At 50.1% G+C, this 20,371-nt stretch overlaps 1 protein-coding gene and 1 pseudogene across 1 annotated transcript; one reads left to right on the top strand and one right to left on the bottom strand.

Moving 5' to 3' along the window:
* The first annotated feature begins 3,401 nt into the window (after positions 1-3,401).
* LOC129482559 (golgin subfamily A member 6-like protein 26) lies at positions 3,402-11,490 on the top strand. The gene is given in 9 exon segments (XM_055278555.2): positions 3,402-3,619; positions 5,269-5,397; positions 6,489-6,539; positions 6,626-6,719; positions 6,815-6,921; positions 8,379-8,437; positions 8,768-8,909; positions 9,235-10,386; positions 11,044-11,490. Coding segments are annotated over 9 exon segments (1,881 nt in total). The 5' UTR covers positions 3,402-3,535; the 3' UTR covers positions 11,107-11,490.
* A 3,365-nt stretch (positions 11,491-14,855) lies between these two features.
* Positions 14,856-18,633, bottom strand: LOC129481579 (uncharacterized; annotated as a pseudogene).
* Positions 18,634-20,371: the final 1,738 nt, after the last annotated feature.

Below are 20,371 nucleotides of genomic sequence, written 5' to 3'. Positions count from 1 at the left end.
CCACTCAAAACATTCTGGTTTGTTACTTTTTACACTTTTTATGCATATAAACATTTTAAAAAGTAGAATCATAACATATGGTCTTTTGTCACTTACTATATTTTAAGCATGTTTCTATGGCAGAAATATATCCTGGCATCATCATTTTGAATAGTTGGATGTATTTTTTTTTTTTGAGACGGAGTCTTGCTCTGTCGCCCAGGCTGAAGTGCAGTGGTGCCATCTCAGCTCACTGGAAGCTCTGCCTCCTGGGTTCATACCATTCTGCTGCCTCAGCCTCCCAAGCAGCTGGGACTACAGGCACCCGCCACCATGCCCGGCTAATTTTTTGTCTTTTTTTAGTAGAGATGGGGTTTCACCGTGTTGGCCAGGATGGTCTCAATCTCCTGACCTCGTGATCCGCCCGCCTCGGCCTCCCAAAGTGCTGGGATTACAGCCATGAGCCACCGCGCCCGGCCTATAGCTGGATGCATACATCCAGTGAATCGTTGCCACCCTAGAGGTGAATTTCCTTCTATATACATTTTTATGGACTCGAGTAAGGATTTTTGCACTGAATTCATAGAAGTAGAATTTCTAGAGGAAAATAATATAAAACTGTTTTAGGATTTTTAAAAGAAATTTCAAATTATCCTGTAGGAAAATTGGTTCAGTTTATGCTCCCACCAACAGGGACGGAGCTCCAGGTTCCCCCTGCCATTGGTCATCTTTGCTGGTCTTTAAGCAGAAAATCTCATTGTTTTCATTACACTTCTTTGATTTCTAGTGCTTTTGAATCTTTTTCATATGCTCATTGGCCATTTTTATTCTTGTGGGAAGTGCTGGTTTCTCCATTGCCCATTTTCTGCTAGAAATCATTCATTTTTTTTTTCTGAGTAATTTTAAAGATTTCTTTAAAGGCTAAGGATACAAACCTTTTATCTGTCATTGAGGTTACAAAGACTTTCTCCCAGTAAGTAATTTGTCATTTCACTTTATTTATATATTTTTTTCCTAGCAAAGCACCCAAGTCAAATTTCACTTGATTTTTATCCTGCTGAATGAACACATTTTAACTTGGTGATTTTAGTGGAAACAGGAGCAGGACAGAATGTAATAACTAGATCTCGCTCTGTCACCCCAATTGGAGTGCAATGGCATGATCATAGCTACTGCAGCCTCAAACTCCTGGGCTCAAGTGATTTTCCCACCTCAGCCTCCCAAGTAGCTCTGGAATACAGGTGTGTGCCACCATGCCCAGCTAATTTTTAAATTTTTTTGTAGAGATGTGAATTCGCTATGCTGCCCAGGCTGGTCTTGAACTCCTGACTTACTCACCTTGGCTTGCCAACATGCTGGGAGTACAGGCGTGAACTACTGCTCCTGGCCAAGAGCTTACTTTTGCTTGCTAGTGGTGTTCTTGGTATCTTTTTATATTTGAGGCTTTTGTGCTAGTGCTGAAGTATTACACTCACCATCTGAGGTTTACGGGACTTTTGTTTTAATATTGAACAGATGGAACTGTTTAGTTTTGCATCTTTGCAGGTATACAAAATGTGCCTACCAGGACACTGCTTTATATCCATTGAAAAGCAAGAAGTAATACAGTAAAAGTTTGCCCGGCTAGAGGCTTTGGAAGAATGGAGTATTCTGGTTTAATTCTATTAACTTGGAAGGATGAAAGTGAAAAAAAAATCAAAACTTTAATTTCCTGTTGAATGCGATTTGAAAATACAGCGAATGAGTCCACTTTTCTTCTCTAGTAAGTTTGGACATTCAGAGCTACTTGGTCTTTTATCATAGAGCTCCTAGTGCACCTGAGTTTTACATTGTGAAGATCCTTTTCTAAAACTTTAGATGTAAGAGGACAGAAATGCTATTGGATGAGATCAGGCTGGATGAGAACTGATAACTGTAAATATATTTTTTAGATGAAATCTCTGATTGCCACGCGTTTTCTTATTGAACTCATAAAAATAAAACACACTGGCTGGAGGGTGGAAGTAGGAAGGAGATTTATGTCTTTTAATTGCATGTCATTGTTTCATATTGAGACAGAACATATAGTATTCCTGGCTTTGGACCTACAGAAGGAAACACATTTTTCTACCTGCTGTATGGCAGAGGTTCCTGAACACCTGGACGGCTTATTGCAGCACGGATTGCTGGGCCCTACTCCAGAGTTTCTGATTCATCAGGTCTAGGGTGGGGCCTGAGAATTTACATTTATAAGAAGTTCCCAGGTGCTCCTGGTCCTCAGACTACATTTTTGAGAACCACTCATATACTAACTGTAAATTGTAGAACCTTAGAAAAAGCTTAGTTTGGTCTGAGATAAGAAGCACACAGGTAATAGAACAAATCTTGAAAAAGTCAACCCTTGATCCCAGGTAACAAGCAAATACACAGTGACATAACACAATTCTTGGTTTTCATGATTGCAAGTCATACCCAAGTATCAAGTGAGAAATTCAGTTTCATTTTCAGGGCTTAGAGGCCAGGTGATTCTAGAAAAATAGGATTTATTGATTAACATCGTGAGAGTAGGAGTTATTTATGTCCTTTTTCTCTCCCCCATCACTTAGCATTTAGCCTTACTTTAGAAGCGTCTTGTATTTGCTTTAAACTTGTAGAGAACTTTGAGTGCTTATTAAATGGAAAGCTTTATGTGTGTGTGTGTGTGTCTGTGTGTGTGTGTGTCTGTGTGTATGTATGTATGTATTTAGAGACAGAGTCTCGTTCTGTAGCCCAGGCTGAAGTGCAGTGGCATGATTTTGGCTCACTGCAACCTCTGCCTCACAGGTTCAAGGGATTCTCCTGCCTCAGCCTCCCAAGTAGCTGGGATTACAGGCACCTGCCACCATGCCCAGCTACTTTTGTATTTTTAGTAGAGACAGGGTTTCATCATGTTGGCCAGGCTGGTCTTGAACTCCTGAATTCAGGTGATCCACCTGCCCCAGCCTCCCAAAGTGCTGGGATTACAGGCATGAGCCATCACGCCTGGCTTAAAAACTTTGTGTTTTTAAAGATATTAGACAAGTTTCTTGGTTTCTTGTTTTAAAAAAAAAACAAACAAAAAAAAAACAAAAAAAAAATGTTAACACTAATGTAGGAGAATGAGAGAAAGTTTTTCCAAAAAAGAGAAGACATTGTGATTATTTTATCTTATTGGAATGTTGGATAATATAGTCTGCTTTATCAATCATCAAACACACTATAAAATTTCCATTTTAATAGGATTTGTACCTCAATTGAGGTACTAAAGTTTTAAAGTTTTTAAAGTGACAGCCAGCTCCACCCCTCTCCTGGAGTGGGCGGGGACAGCAGTTGCATGGGCAGCTTTCCTTGTGACACCACAGGTCCTTCATGACATGCTGCTGTCTGGCCATTTCTCCTTTCCCTTTCATCTTTCTCATTGACCAATGGGCTTGAAGCATTAAGGTCTCGCCCCTATTCTGCATTCTAGTGCAGCCCTGGTTACGCCTCTTATGGCTCAGTCACACAGCTACGTATAGGTGACTGGAGGTATATAGTTGTCCTCACCTGGATTGTGCTGATGTGGCCCCAACCCCACCTCCCTACCCATCCCATGATGTCCAAAGAAACCCAACAGAGCAAACTGGCCGAGGCCAAGGAAAAGGTAAATGCATCAGCACCCCAACCCAACCCGAGGCCCCCTCTGACAGCCGAACTGCTGCCAGAGTCTGTGCCACTCCTGAGGCACACCGGGCTGGGCCCCCCCAGTGCCTCTGGGCTCCCCACACCAAAATCTTATCAGCCAGCCCAAACCCCTCATGAGTCTTGCCCCTGCCCTGCCCGACACCCCCGGGTGACTTTGAGCAGGTGACTCCCGGGGCTTCCGACTCCATACTCTGCCCTTACCTCCTGCTACCCCAAACCTGACCTCCCTGGGCTCTTTGGGCTCACATCTCCAAGGACCTGGGTGCCCCAGAACCTGCCCTCACCAGTTGCCACAGGGTGACTTTGGGGATGTGACTCCTGGGGCTCCTTGCTCCTTACTTGGCCCTCACCTCCTGCCACCCCAAGCCTGACCTCCCGGGGCTCTTTGGGGTCACGTCTCCAAGGACCTGGGTCCCAATTTTGTGACCCCTTCCCCAGTCTCAAAGCGGCCACTTGGGCATTGCACTCATGTGTACCCCCAACCCCCGCCACTCCGCCGAGGAGTGGAATGTAGTGATGTCACAGTCCCTCTACAAACTGTCATTACTACCACAAGACTGGCCTTTGGTCTTAGGACCCAGTGTCCTAAGTGTTCTTGCCCATTTCTGTTTCCTTTGGTTGCAGCACAGGTTTCCAGCTGGAAGGGGAGTGGGGACCGTGAGACCTAGGAGAGAGAGGTTTCAGGCTGTCTTACTTCCTTACCACAGACATTGACAGTGTGAAAAGCCTACACCTCCCCCATGAGCTCAACACATTGACAGTGTCTCTGGTGGCAATGGGAGAATGGGTTTGGTTTGGTTTTCTCCCAGGCTTCTACCCTCCAGAGAGACTTTAACATTTTTTCTGAGTTCTGCACCTCAGATTTGAATTCTCCATTGTTCTGGGACAAGAGTGCCCCTCAGTCACTGGTTTCTGGAGTGAGATCTGCTTATCTTCTGTGGAACACATCTTGGGAGACTGAACTTGACAGCTTGAGTCTTCCTCATCTCATCTCAGCCTGGGGAACTTTGAGTGCCACAGGATAAATATGGGGCATCTTTATGAAGCATCAGTTTCCCTTGATTCTATTGAGAGACAAAACATTAATGTACTTAGGGATGAAAGTCACATAGATTTATAAGACTATACATGACTTCTCTCTGAAATGAGGCTTGGGTTGTCCTCTTTCTGTTAAATTCCCAGATTTAACAGAAAGGCTGCCTTCTGCCATGAGGATACATTGATGTAAAAGTTTGAGAGGTACTGATGTACTTCTTAACACTAACAGACATGTGACGGTGAATAACTCTAAACCACATAGTGGACAGTTCCTGCCTACTTAATATTTGCTTTTCCACCTCTGGCTCTGGTTTTGATCCCTGGCAGCTGTTGATTTGTGGCAAAATCCCAGAGCTCAGAGTCAGAAAACTGAGTTTAAGTTCCATTACTGCCTTTTTTTCAGCCATGGTATCAATCTCTCTCAGTCACTAAATGATTGTGACAACATTTCCTACAGTTGGTGGCATTAAATCAGATGGTCTATAAGAGTATTTAGTGTAAACTGTAAAGCAGGATGTGACTGTAGGAGCTTGTAGTTCTCATGAGTATCACTGCTCTTCCTTTCCACAGTTGAGAGACCCTCATCCCCAGACCAACCCCAGTGTTGGTACAGGAGCAAGCGACACCAAAAAGAAGAAAATAAATAATGGCACTAACCCTGAGACAACAACTTCTTGTGGTTGCCACTCGCCTGAGGATGTGAGTCTTGACTGGCCAGGCTCCTGGGGACAGAGGGCCCAAGGCGGGGTGGAGGGTAATTGTTAAGATTGTGGAAGAACTGCCAGGTACTGGTTAAGAATTCTGGGTTTGAATCCTACCTCTCCATCTTCTAGGGATATGATTTAGGGCAAATTGCTTGAGCTCTTTGGGCCTCTCTTTTCACATCTGTAAACTAGGAGTGGTATCGTTTTACTTACATTTGTGACGTTTAAATGAGATTTGTCATTGTGTTTTTATGTTAATCCCTAGTCCAAGGCCTGCTGTAAACTCTCCTTCTTGGGCTTGCGTTTCCTGAGGTAGAGTTAGAGAGTATCAGAGGTTTCTGTTAGCTCTGAGAGTCCGAGAGTTAAAGGCCCCCTAGAATGGAAACCTCGGGGCCAAGGGCTCCCGTCTGCCTTTTCCATCCCATATCCCCGCTGTGCAGAACCGTCCCTGGCCCGTATGTGCTCAGTGTTTGCCGAATGAATGCACCTTTCTAGATCACAAGCTGGCAGAAGGGTGGGCTTTTCTCACACTCCATCTCTGAGGGTTTCTGTTACTGTCTTTCCAAGAAAATCTAGTTTCAGATTTTGAGTTCAGTGGCTGTGGGCAAAATCCAACAAAGACCCAAATCCTTCTTCTTTGGGAGTTGAGGAGAGTTTACCAGTTCGTGTTCCCACTGGGTCTGAGAACTGTGCCTTTTAAATCCATTCCTGGCCCCTGCCTATCGCTTCCTGGCCTGAGGAATAGAGTCGAGGGGGCCACCCTCAGTCACCTTCCTTTGACTCTCCCCACAGAAACAACAGAACCGAGCTCAGCTGGAAGAAGTAACGTGATTTCTTTGTTTGCTCACGACATGACCGCTGGGTTTGGGGGCACTCAGCTGTAGAGGCCCCAGTCTCATCTCGCCCACTCCCAGCCTGGGAAAGAAGGCTCACCCCCCGTATTCCACCCCATCCCAACAGTGTCCCTGATAAACTAGTCCCATGGGTGGGCCTGTCCTGGGGCAGTGGTGCCATTCTGGGGGCATGTCTCTCGCTGTGCCATCTCTGCCTCCCCCTAGTAAGAACTCTGTCTTCCTCTTTCTATAGGAAAAGAAGGCAAGCCACCAACATCAGGAAGCCCTAAGGAGGGAGCTAGAGGTGAGTGGAGGGTGTGACATTCCCTCCTGTCCTCTGGAGAATGTTTCTTTGCTTCTCTTTCAGCACTTGGTTGTCTCCTCCCAAAGGCCCAGGTTCATACCATACGAATCCTTACGTGTCAGAAAACGGAGCTTCGGACGGCACTCTATTACAGCCAGCATGCTGTCAAGCAGTTGGAAGGTGGGAATCTGGCACCCCGTCATCCTTCAACCTGGCACTTTGACAGGACTTTAGGGGGAGTCCTTTGGGCCTCATCTGAATGTCTCTCATTCCAGGAGAGTCCAGGGATCTGATCAGCCGCCTGCATGATTCATGGATGTTTGCAGGAGAGTTAGAGCAGGCTCTCTCTGCTGTGTCTACACAGAAGAAGAAGGCGGATAGGGTGAGTCCAACCACCTGCCCTGTCCCCTGGGAGCCCAGCTTCGCAGATGGAGGAGTGAGCCTAAAGGTCCCTTCTGTAGGATGGAGTGTCCTGCCTAGAAGGCAGCATGGCCATTTCTTGCTGCTTTTGTGTGTGGTTGTTAGAGGCCAACTGGGGCTGAGTCGGCTGCTGTGGGTGAGTTTGGGAGCACCGTGGGGAGCGAGCACTGGACATAGAGCTCAGAGGCCAAGTGCCAGCCCTGCCCATACTTGGCTGTGGCCTTGGCCAAGTCCCAAGTGGCGGTTAGGGTACTTGTACCATAAAGGTACAGAAGAGTATCTAGAGTATGTTATTATTTGTGTGGAGAGAGGGGGCAGGTATATATGTGTGTGTGTGTACGCATTATGGTAATATACATAAAACATGTTTGTAAAGATTTGTAAAAAACTCAGGAGAGAGGAACAGTGTGGGGGGAGATATTTCCCTTCTGTACTTTCTGAGTTTTGGACTATGCGAAGGTATCATCTTTTCAAAAATTCAATAAAAGATTAATTTCCTCCTTCTTATCTGTGCCCCTACCCCCGGTGAAAGAATGGGCTTAGAGAATCAGATATACCTGGGTGTTGAAATCCCAGCTGTAAGTGATCTTAGGCAAGCACTTAACCTTTAATACCCCATGTTTTTCATCTACACAATAGAGGTAATAATGGTAACCATCTCCTATGGAGGTTGTGAGGATTAAATGGGACTGTTAGCATAGTGCCTGGTGAAGCACTCAATAAAGATTCCAACAGTGGTAGTAATAACAGTAATAACAATAGCAATATTATCTGATCTCTCTGGGCCCCTGTTAGCCAGTTATCAATTCAATCTCTTTCCCTGTCGTTTCTTTCCCTGTCCCTTCCACCTTTACTGAGTTATTTGAAAAACAAATGCAGGCCAGGTGCTCTGGCTCACGCCTGTAATGCCAGCACATTGGGAGGCTGCGGTGGGCGGATCACTTGAGGCCGGGAGTTCAAGACTAGACTGACCAACATGGAGAAACCCCGTCTCTACTAAAAATACAAAATTAGCCAATTGTGGTGGCACATGCCTGTAATCCTAGCTACTTGGGAGGCTGAGGCAGGAGAATCAATTGAACCCAGGAGGCGGAGGTTGTAGTGAGCTGAGATTGCACCATTGCACTCCAGCCAGGGCAACAAGAATGAAACTCTGCCAAAAAAAAAAAAAAAAAAAGAAAAGAAAAGAAAGAGAGAGAGAGAGGGAGGGAGGGAAGGAAGGAGAGAAAGAAAGAGAGACAAAGAAAACGAAGAAAGAAAAACAAATGAGACCATGGGCTTGGAAATGCCTTGAGAACATGTCAGGTGTGATTGAGAGTGAGGGAGAGTTACTGTGGAGTATCAGTGTAGCTGTTGTTCCTGGTTGGCCCGCTGCTCCTCTGCCTGCTCTATTCTGACTTCACCTTTCTCTATTTGCAGTACGTGGAGGAGTTAACAAAGGAGAGGGACGCCCTGAGTCTGGAACTGTACAGGAACACGTAGGATGGGGGAGGGTGGAATGGGAGGTCTGGGGGCCCTTAGCATGGGTGGTGTGCTGGGAGGTGGGGGGTACAGGTGAGCATGGGGAGAGGCTCCTACAGGTTTTCATGTGTGCACAGGGAAGCTCTAGTGCCGGCTGGGCCACTGACTCATGGGGTAGCCTCAGGCAACTCATGTCTTCTCTCTGGCCTGCCACCTGTGACTTTTAATTCCTGGGGTCCCTACCAATGCCACCGTTCTGTGGTTGTGGGGCAAAAGTAGAGGGTTGGTCACCAAAGTGGTCCTTTCTGTTCTTCATTTGTTCCTTTCTCTACTGCCTCTGGCCACAGCATAACCGATGAGGAGTTGAAGCAGAAAAATGCCGAACTACAGGAAAAACTTCGACTTGTAGAATCTGAAAAGTCTGAGATCCAGCTCAACATAAAGGAGCTAAAAAGGAAGCTGGAGAGGGCCAAGCTCCTGCTGCCACAGGCAAGTGGCTGCAACCCAGGGGGTTGTGGGAGCCCCATCCAGCTGGGACCATGGTCTAGGGATCATGCAGGGTGTGGGGAGGCTCCAGCCAAGAGCTGGAAAATTTGGGTCCTTGTTCTGGTCCCGCCATAGAATCCTCTAGAGTGTGCTAAGAATGTACAAATTGGGCCCCTGCCTGGGGAATCAGAATCTCAGACTTCGGGCTTAAAAAAATATTTTTTAAAGGATCATAGATGAAAACCATTATTTTATAGATGACATTTATATGGCTAGCTCATGAGTCTGTTTCCTTCTGAGGTTCAAACCAACACTTTCACGATTCCAGCAGCAGCTGCAGGCGGAGGCTGACCACCTGGGTAAGGAGCTGCAGAGTGTGTCAGCAAAGCTCCAAGCCCAGGTGGAAGAGAACGAGTTGTGGAACCGCCTGAACCAGCAACAACAGGAGAAGATGTGGAGGCAGGAGGAGAAGATACGGGAGCAGGAGGAGAAGATGTGGGAGCAGGAGGAGAAGATGCGGGAGCAGGAGGAGATGATGCGGGAGAAGGAGGAGAAGATGCGGGAGAAGGAGGAGAAGATGCGGGAGAAGGAGGAGAAGATATGGGAGAAGGAGGAGAAGATGCGGGAGAAGGAGGAGAAGATGCGGGAGAAGGAGGAGAAGATATGGGAGAAGGAGGAGAAGATGCACGAGCAGGAGAAGATACAGGAGCAGGAGGAGAAGATATGGAGGCAGGAGGAGAAGAGGCAAGAGCAGAAGGAGAAGATACGGGAGTAGGAGGAGAAGATATGGAGGCAGGAGGAGAAGAGGCAAGAGCAGAAGGAGAAGATACGGGAGCAGGAGGAGAAGATGTGGAGGCAGGAGCAGGGGGAGAAGATGTGGAGGCAGGAGGAGAAGATACGGGAGCAGGAGGAGAAGATACGGGAGCAGGAGGAGAAGATACGGGAGCAGGAGGAGAAGATGCAGAGGCAGGAGCAGGGGGAGAAGATGTGGAGCCAGGAGGAGAAGATACGGGAGCAGGAAGAGGAGATGTGGAGGCAGGAGGAGAAGATACAGAAGCAGGAGAAGAGGCAGGAGCAGGAGGAGAAGATGTGGAGGCAGGAGGAGAAGATACAGAAGCAGGAGGAGATGATGCAAGATCAGAAGGAGAAGCTGCGGGAGGCGGAGGAGAAGATGCAGGAGGACGAGGAGAAGATGCAGGAGCAGGAGGAGAAGATACGGAGGCAGGAGGAGAAGATCCGGGAACAGGAGGAGAAGATGTGGAGGCAGGAGGAGAAGCTGTGCAAGCAGGAAGAGAAGATACGGGAGCAGGAGGAGAAGATGTGGGAGAAGGAGGAGATGATGCAGGAACAGGAAGAGAAGATGTGGGAACAGGAGGAGAAGATGCAGGAACAGGAGGAGAAGATGCAGAGGCAGGAGGAGAAGATGCGGAGGCAGGAAATGAGGCTGTGGCAGCAGGAGGAGAAGATGCAGGAACAGGAGGTGAGGCTGCAGGAGCTGGAGGAGAGGCTGGGGGAGCTGGGGTGGAAGGCCGAGCTCTAGGGGGAGCAGGCGAAGCTGTGTGCAAACCCTGGAGATCATACAGAACGACCTCGCCACAACTTAGCAGATGGTGGTTGGCTCCCTCTGCTTTTCCACCGGTCTGTGGCCTACAGTTTAAATGGTGGGAAGAAGGGTGTGAGATTTGAGGCTGGGGAGGGAGGCATGGGCTTCTAGGCAAGGGAGGCAGTCACTTAGGCCTGGAGGAAGGGGCCAGGTCCAGGGGCCTGGGCAGGCGACAGAGCCCCACAGTGCCCTCGCCACCCTGTTTATGGGCCCAGAATCTGGAAGCCAGCCACTACCTACCCTGACGCCTATCCTGCAGGTGGAGCTGAAGAGCCAAGAGGCTCAGAGTCTGCAGCAGCAGCCAGACCATTACCTGGGTCACCTGCAGCAGTACGTGGCCACCTATCAGCAGCTGGCCTCTGAGAAGGAGGCACTGCCCAGCTGCAGCAGCAGGAAGCTCAGGGCGAAGCGGTGGCCGAGATGGCCCACCAATAGTTGCAGGAGACCCTGTTGAGGGAGTTCATGAGGGCGGGGCCCCAAGGGGGATGACCTGGCAAACTCCGTGCCTTCTCACTCTCCTTCCTGGCCCCTTAGGAGCACCTGGAAGCTGCCATCTACCAAGCAGATGACAAGAAGGCAAAGACAATCAGCATGTAAAAGCCGGCAGCAAGGCCTGGAGAAGAGTAAGCCGCCATGTGACTGTTTAGAATATAGTCTCAGCACAAACCTGAAAAAAAAAATTTATTTATTTTAAATTGTGGCAAAATACTGGCCAGGCACGTGGCTCATGCCTGTAATCCCAGCAATTTGGGAGGCTGAGGTGAATGGATGACCTGAGGTCAGGAGTTCAAGACCAGCCTGGCCAATACAAAAATTAGCCGGGCATGGTGGCGCATGCCTGTAATCCCAGCTACTTGGGAGGCTGAGGCAGGAGAATCGCTTGAACCTGGGAGGCAGAGGTTGCAGTGAGCTGAGATCGTGCAACTGCACTGAAGCCTGGGTGACAGAGCAAGACTCTGTCTCAAAAAAAAAAAAAAAGTTTCTTCCCTACATGTATGTTTCTATTAGTTTTCTTCTTGGTCTTTCTCATTTAGTCTTGTGTTGTCTTACGGCATTCCTAGTAAACTTTTATCTGCCTCCAGAGAGTATTGACTTTGACTTTATGGCACACGATTGGAGTAAGTGCAGATCGCCTTCATCTAGTTTGGGACTAAGCCGGTTCAAAGCAGGTTTTAGGTTTTGTGGCGGCTGGTCTATGTTTTATTCATTTGGACTCCTAGGGGTGGCCCTTCCAGGGTCCCCACCAAGGTCCCATCTCCCGGGGACCCAAATACTCATTAGGTCATTTCAGCCCTGTGAGAGTGCCAGACATTCAGCTAGGCTTTCCAGCCTGTTAACTACCACTTCATACTCAAGTTTCTTAGCCTCTTAGCCCTCTACTGTTGACCAATCACCAAATGTGGGAAAGCACTACAGACTGTCAGGGTCACCTCCTAGGCCTGGTCACTCAAGTCCTCGCTGAGGTCTTCAATTACCTTCCAACAATTGTTTTTGGTGGTGGGGCACATTTTTGTCCAGTTTTTCTAACTGCTCCTGTGGGGAGGCTAATCTGTAACAAGCTACTCTGCCTTTAGTGAAAGTTGAAAACCTTCATCTGTCTTTTCTTTTTTTTTTTTTTTTTTTTGAGATGGAGTCTCGCTCTGTTGCCCAGGCTCTAGTGCAGTGGCACAGTCTCTGCTCACTGTAACCTCTGCCTCCTGGGTTCAAGCAATTCTCCTGCCTCAGTCTCCCGAGTAGCTGGGATTACAGGTGTGTGCCACCATGCCTGGCTAATTTTTATTTTTTTAATAGAGACAGGATTTCACCACGTTTTCCAGGCTGGTCTCGAGCTCCTGACTCAGGTGAGCTACCCGTCTCAGCCTCCCGAAGTGTTGGGATTACAGGCGTGAGCCACTGCATCCGGCCCATCTGTCTTTTAAGAAATGTATTTAATTTGAGGTATAATTTATATTCAGTGAAATGCACAGATCTGGTTTCCATTTTGATCAGTTTCAACAAATGCATTACCCATGTAACCCACCTCCTTTGAAGATATAGAGTATTTCTATCATCCAGAAAGTTCTCCTGTGCTTTCATCCTGTCCAGCACTCCCCCAGCAGCTGATGAACGTGCTGAGGACATCGGTACAGGATTTTGGCCTCCCCAGAAGAGCTGCTTTGACAAGCCTTCTTGCCTTACCCAGCACTAAATCCCTGCCTGCTCTCTCGAAATTTCCATCTTTAAACTGGTTGTACCTATAACCCTCCCTCATCAAGTCAATAGATAAACAAACCTTCCTGGCCCAGCAGCCCACAGCCTAATATTTACTGTATTCCCAGGCTTTCAGAAATGTAACTCGCCTGCCGGTTCACCCTCACTAGGGCGGCAGCTGCACAGGAGCAGCTGGGCTCACCCATTAAGCAAGAAGCCAATAGCTGGACAGTGACACTCAGACCCCAGCCTGGGCGAGCCTGGCTGAAAGCCCCCTTCCTTCTGGTCAGACTGTGGAGAGAGCGGGGCAGAGCATACACAACTCTACTGCCCTCCGCATCCTTCAGCTGTGCTTCCTCCTGAGAGAGGGAGCCGCTAATTAATTTGGCCAAAGCCTTCTTGAGGGCTGTAGGTTCACAGGCTGGGTGTGTGGGGGCCACCATGCTAGAGAGAGAGGCTGGTGTGTCAGAAGGCAGCCACCTGGCCAGAGGAGGGTCAACCCCCTTGGTGACCTCCTTCCCCCGGCTGGACACAGCGCCCTGCACTCTCCACATGTGACTGTTCCCCTCAGAGCTGCTTCCAGGGGAGGGGTTCTAACCCTGTGGGTGGGGACATTGTGTTATTTACAGTGGGCCATGGCTCCCTCTGACATCTCCAACTCAGAGGCAGTAGAGAGAAGATGAGAAATTCCCTGCCCCTCCTCCCTCAGCACCCCCACCTCTGCACACGTCCACATGTGGAGACCCTGACAATGGGCCCTGGGAGTGCCGCCATCTGCGCCTCCTTTCCATGCCTGCAGCAGCCATGCCCACTCTCCAGACCCTCACCCACCTGGCTCAGTAGACACTGCACTGCCTGTGGTCCTGCGCCTACACCTGGCCCTCTGTACCCGTCAGTTCCCCAGTCTGGTTCTTATTCCCCCAACAGGTAGGAAGCCTGTAAGGTCACCTGTTGAGCAAGCTGGGGGAGAGAGTAGGGTGGGGCTGGGAGGATGAGGAGGAGAAGCTCATGGTCATGCTGGAGACAGCTGAGCAGAGTCTCTGCAGGCCCACTGGCTGCCTAGCCAGTGGTGATCCCGCTCCCACCCTCATTTCTTCTTTGTTAACAAAACCATGACCTCATTAAATATTGGACACCTGTAAACCTCATGGACCCCCCTCCAGCCTCCCCACCATGTACTGGTGAGTCTAAGTCAACTGTAGTCATTTCATTCCTCTGGACATTGATTGCTTTGGGCTTGGGCATGAGCTGCCTCTTCACCTGAGCCTGAGCCACAGGTGCCCTCTGCATCTACCATGCTGATGTGCTGAGCCAGGGAGAGCTCTGTCTCGATGGAGATGAGCTGTGAGCAGCTGGCGGCTGGGCGGATCAGGTTGTGGTAATGGGTTTTGTTCAGAAGGTCGTCCATCAGCTTCTGCTAGGCAGGGCCACGCGGCAGTGCCCTGGGTAAACACACAGACCTGCTGGGCCCTTGTGCAGCTGTCCCCCACTGCAGCTGACAGCTATGAAGCGGGAGCCGAGAGGGCCAGGGAGCACAGAAACCCCGAGGGCCGGCTGAAGCAGTGAAGGCACTGGTGGGCCTGGCTCTCCCTGGGGACTTCAAATGACATTCATGACAGAGCTCAGTTACCTTCTCCCATGCCATACCTCTTCCTCCTCCTCCTCCCTCAATCAATGAACAGCATCCCATGCTCTACACATCTGATACAAAACTGGGTGTCTCTTCCTGACCCCTCTCTTGGTTCATATAAGTGTCCACCAAGTCCTGTCAGTCCTCCCATGGCTACAGCCATGTCCCTGCCTCCCCCGCCCTGCCCACCTTCTGTTCTCTCCACCCACACTCTGCCCCTGCCATCCATGTGCCATACAGTGGCAGACTGGTCTTTCTACAGCAAAATGAACTAGGGCCCTTCCCTACCCACAGCTCTCAGAGCTGGAAGTGGAGTTGAAGCTCGTGTTCTGGCTTGGCATTCAGAGCTCCTTCCCCCTCAGCACTGGCTTATCCAGAGTGCTCACAGTGCAGGGCAGGAGCCCCATGACTCAAATGTGGGTTTGGTGCAGAACTGGGTCTGAGGTGGTGCTTTCCCTATGAAGAGACAGGGCTAACGGGGGGGGGATTTTCTGGGTTCAGAGTTAGATCTACAGAGTGCAAGGTTTCTCTGAGGCACCAAATGGAGGGGTGCAGCTGGCAGCTGGCTCCTGGTCTGGAGCTTCAAGGAGAGGTCTCAGCTCAGAGCCACATTCAATAGCCAGCTTACATGCGGCCTCCTGCAGGGAGCCCCTGGAGCTTCCACAGCCTCAGATCTGCCCCTCTGCATACCCCAGATCTCTTGCCAAGTGGCGTTTGGGTCTTCATGTCATCTCCCTCCCATGTCTGGGAGTAAAGGTCAGGTGCAGGGACTTGAGCTTGTGTACTCTGATGTCTTAAGGGAGAGTGTGTCAAGTAGAGTGGAGGCGGCTTGGAAAGAGGGAGACTCAGAGGAGAGTGAAGGACACGTGACCAGGCGAGCCTGGGAGCAGGAAAAGAGAGTGAGCAGAGGAAACTGCTGGGTCAGGGGAGTGGATGGGAAGATCAGGGAATGAGGGGGGCTGGAGAGGTGGGGGTGGGGACGCTGGCGAGGGGCTGCCTGGCTCTCCAGGCTCAGGAGTCAGTTACATCCTCCCACAAGGGCCAGCTCACCTGGTCGCCCCAAAACCCTCCCTCTGTGGGTGGGACCAGACGGCCAAGGGCACGGATGACCCAACTGAGCAGGACTGAGGCAGACTCACGTGGGTGCTAGGCTGGACTCCTGGCCATGGGGAGCAGCCGCCACCCTGCCTACTGTATCCACTTTCCAACTCGCTGCCTATCTGAGCAGATGCAATATTGGGCACCTTGTGAAATGTGCTCCTGGTGCACCTGCTATCTGCTGCCCCTCCTGCAGAGTGCTCGGGCCCTCCAGAGGGGATTCCTGTGGAGGCTTGGCCGAGATTCTGAGTCCTGCCTCTCATGCCCGGGGCTCCTACTCCAGAGGCCAGCTGCTTGAGTACCCTGGAAGCCAGTCTGTAGCCTCAGGCTACAGCTGGGTCTATCCCACAGCCCTTCTTTAGTGTATCTATTTGGACTGACTGCTCATTTCATAGAGAGGGGTGTGTCTTGCCCCAGCCCATCTGGCATGTCTAAGGCAGCTGTGGGGTCAGAATCGGCAGCTCCCAGCCCTCAGCCCTGCAATAGTAGGAGAGGCTGGACCCCACATCTCTCAAGTCCTACCGGGCTGGTGAGAGCGGGCTCCTGAGTCCAGGGATGCTCTGCAGGCTGTGGGGCTCATGCACCAGCTTTGAACCCACCTGATGTGCTCAGGTTGCTCACCTTTGGGCCTGTCCTGACTCTCAGGCATTCGGCTGACCCTGAGGCCCTCTCCCTCATCCTTAGCACCAGCTACAGGCTCTGACTTAGAGGTTCCCAGAACCTTAGACCATTTGGCTGGCCCCCCATTTCTCAGCTGAGGAAACTGAGGCCAAAGAGGGGAAGCAGCTTTCTCAAGGACCCCCAGCAAGTCAGAGGCAGAACCACTCTAGGAGCCTCTTCTTGACAGAGGTTCTCCCTGTCTCCTGAGCCTTCTTTAGTGCCTCATTAACTTCCCTGTAAGGAAACTGCCCCGCTGAGGCTGGAAATGGTGCTGTCCAGAGTGGTGTGTGCCGGTGACTGCGCCTGTGTTTGTACTTGTGAGTGTGTATGGCGGTGGGGATGAGGGGTGGGAATAAACAGCAGGGATGCTGGGGGCTGGAATACACTCTGCCTCACCCCAGAAAGGGGCGCAGGAGAGCCCAGCCAAGCACAGCACATGCTTCGACTTTCCAATCTGCTGAATGACTGTGAGGCCGGCTGGGCCCAGAAGACAAGGGACGGGCCTTTTCCCACAGATGACAGGGGGTGCCCAGGATGGGTGGAAGCTTTTGCCGCAGCTTTGGGGGGTCCCATCCCAGCCCATGGGCTGACAGTTAAGCAGAGAAGCCACCTCTAGGGGTCAGTCATGATCTAGTGATTCTGATGAGGAGGGGCCCCCCCCCCCACCAGCCTCTGTCCAGGGTCTTGTCTGGGAAAAACTGCTCCCTGGCAGAAAGGGGCTAATAATTTGAGAGGAAGCCATAGCTGAAATTCTAAACTGTGTGAGTGTGTGTCCAGTTTGAAAAAGCATATCCAACTTAAACATTTATATTGAAAAAATGGAAAGATATTCCCCTTGTTTCGGAATACAAACTACAGAAAGCAACAGTTAACAGAATCCTATTGGAAAGGTCAGATTCTGCATCTGGAAAGGCACAGTGATTTTCAACTGCAGTGTGTGTCCTTAACTGAGGAAGGGAAGGTGAGATTTATGTTTAGTAAAAGGCAGCTATGAATTTACCTTTTATAAAGAGCTTGCCATATGCTATTAGTGCTTTTCAATCATGTCAGAATCTGCCAGATGCCTGTGGAAATGCAGATTCCCAGGCTTCATTCCCAGAGATTCTGGTCCTGTGAGCCTAGGGTGGGGCCCAGAAATCTCTATGGGGTGGTGAACGCTGCCCCAGGACCACACCAAGAAACACTGCAACTGGCCCACACACATCCCAGTCCCCAAATATGTAGGCAGGCATCTTATCTCCACAGAACAGATAGGGAAACTGAGGTCCACAGTGGGGAAAGAAACATCACGGGGCCACCCAGCAAGTGGTAGCAGAGCCACGATACACCCACTGCCTGCAGACACCATCTCTGACGACAGCTCCACCTCCCCACAGGAATGTTGCCTACCCCCACCCCTACCTCCTGCTGCCACTATGGTGGGTCTCTGTCCAAGGAAGATGTAGCCCTGGTCCTCTAGGCTGACTGTGGGCTCATAGGAAACCTTGGCTCAGAGTGTAGGAGCTAGAGGGGTCCTTGGAATTCAGGTGGGGAAACTGAGGCCCAAAGAAGGCAGCCCTCACGTTTGAACTCTGGAGAAGGGCTAGGTCTCCTTCCTGAGTGGTAGGTTTGACTTCACCAGCCTGGCCCTCAGTCAAGCTGGCTGTCCAGGTCCACCACACCTCGGGGTGGGTGACCAGAGGCGGCGGTGGCATAAAACACGTTTCCTGGGAGATCCATCCCCAAAGCTCAAAACATTCCAGGGCTGGTGATTTGGGCAAGCCCCCTTCCCTCTTAGCCCGGTTTCCCCAACTGTACAATCGCTGTGTTGGAGGAGACTTCTGTCTCAGACTGAGCTGCAGATTTTCTCCTGGCTGCCTTCACTGTCCAGGTTGCTGGCTCCTCTGTGCCCACTCTTCAAGACAGTCACCTCTTAGGTGAGGAAGGAGCCTCGGCCCTATCGGGAGTGGGAGCCGGTGCACCCCCAGCCTCCCAGGCTGCTGGGGATGACAGGCTGCCTGCAAAGCCGGTGCCATCCAGCGCCGTTGCCCAGGCTGCAGACACCCGCCAGGGAAGGAGGCCCTGGCCCTCACAGCAGCTCTGAGAAGAGGCGGCCCCCACTCCAAACCTCGCTGAGCCACCCATACCTTCCCTCAGCCCAAAGAGGCTTTTAGGAAAATGAATCATCTCAAGTTCATACCCATGGGATTGCTGAAAGAAAGGACAGTGCAGGGTGAGCTGGCACAAGGGAGTGCTGCTCTCTGCAGACCTTGCAGGGAGGGCGCTTAGGAAAAGGGACTGGAATCTGGGAGGGTGACTGCTCAGGGTTAAAGGGAGGGGATGGGCCTGGAGTGGGCTGGCCTTGTCATTCCCCTTGGGTCTTCCAGCCTGGGCTCAGGTGATTCAAGGGAGCAAGCACCTCCCTCTCCCAGCCAGGGAGTTGTCGCCACATTCTGCAATCAGTACCATTCCCTTGGGGGCTGGGGTGGGGCAGCAACCACCTCTGGACCTGGCTGGAACTGCTGCCTCAATTCTGGATCCAAAAGGGCCCCCGGCAGCTTCTCCATCTTCCTATCAGGTCAGCCCCCCATTTCCCCCCTCCCCCGGTGTGGGCCCCAACAGCAAATCTGACATCTGGAGGAACAAGGCAGGAAGGCAGAGTCTGAGGGAGTGACCACCTTCAAAAGGCAGCTCTGTCACCTTCTCTCCAGGACTCTCAGGCTTGCTTTCCTGTTGCTCCCTTGACATCCTTTTGCTATAATCTGGCATGTTGACATATGGTCTTTAAAAACAACAACACTGTTGACGTAGAGCAGACTTCCCTTTTTGGATGGTTTGGAGAAGTTGGAGTTGAGGGCATCCTCTCTTCTGCAAACTGCCGCAGTTATAGGTGAGATATATAAAGTAAATAAAGGCCATGTGCGATGGCTTACACCTGTAATCCCAGCACTTTGGGAGGCCAAGGTAGGCGGATCACCTGAGGCCAGGAGTTGGAGACCAGCCTGGCCAACATGGCGAAACCCCGTCTCAACTAAAAATATAAAAATTAGCCTGGTGTGGTGGTGCACGCCTGTATTCCCAGCTACTCAGGAGGCTGAGGCAGGAGAATCACTTGAAACCGGGAGGCGGAGGTTGCAGTGAACCGAGATCATGCCACTGCATTCTAGCCTGGGCAACAGAGTGAGACTCTGTCTCAAAAAATAAAAATAAAAAATAAATGAAAAAGACATGCCCAGACTGAAAAATAAGTTAATCATCTCCATGAACAAAAAGCAGGCTCTCATATTGATTTGACAGAAATGCAGTAAGCCTTAGTCCAGATGGGTGGAGAATGTGGACTAAGATTCCACCAAAGCAACAGATAAAGTCGTTCTGGTTTTTAATCTACAAGGGATCAATCACAGTGGTCAAGAAGAGCCTGTGGAAGTTTGCACTCTGCATTCCTGTTATTGCAGAAGCTGGCTGCAGCAGGGTAGAGCTAGGCTGTATGGGGCTAAATTAAGCACTGGTTTTTGTCCATTTGTGCTGCTATAACAAAATACCTGCAACTGGGTCATTTATAAACAACAGAAACATTTCTTATGGTTCTGGAGGCTGGAAGATCTAAGACAAAGGTGCTGGGAAATTCATTCTCTGGTGGGAGCTGCTCTCTCTGCTTTGGGATGGTTGCTTGTTATGTCCTTACTTGGTAGAAGGTGGAAGGGCAAAAAGCCACCAAAATCACTCCGTCAAGCCTTTTATAAGGATGCTAATCCCATCCATGAAGGCTTTGCTTTCAAGACTTAATCCCCTAAAGGTCCTACCTTTTAATATCTCACTGGCCAGTAAGTTTCAACACATGAATTTTGAAGGACATATTCAGACCATAGCGTTCCACCCCAGCTTCTCAAATTCATATTCTTAAATGAATACATTCATTCCATCCCACTAGCCACCAAAATCTTAACTTGTTCCAGCATCAACTTTAAATTCTAAGTCCAAAGTCTCACGTAAACATATAGGTAAGAATGACAAGGTGTGATTCATCCTGAGCCTAATTTCCCTCCAGCTGTGAAACCAAACAAGTTATGTGCTTCCAAAATACAATGGTGGAATGGGCATAGGGTAGATATTCCCATTCTAAAAGAGAGAATAGAAAAGAAGAAAGGAATAGCTTAGTCCCAAGTAAGTCCAAAACCCAGCAGGGCAAGCAACATTAAATCTCGAGGCTTGAGGATAATCTTTGACTTTATGTCTCACCTTCCAGTCACACTGGGGTGAGGGTTGGTTCCCCAGGGGTTCAGGTGGCCCCAACCCTATAGCTTT

The sequence above is a fragment of the Symphalangus syndactylus genome, chromosome 5 (genome assembly GCF_028878055.3).
Source record: "Symphalangus syndactylus isolate Jambi chromosome 5, NHGRI_mSymSyn1-v2.1_pri, whole genome shotgun sequence".
Taxonomy (NCBI): Eukaryota; Metazoa; Chordata; class Mammalia; order Primates; family Hylobatidae; genus Symphalangus; species Symphalangus syndactylus.
Note: the sequence above shows the minus strand (reverse complement) of the source record. Positions and strands in the feature narration are given on the sequence as shown.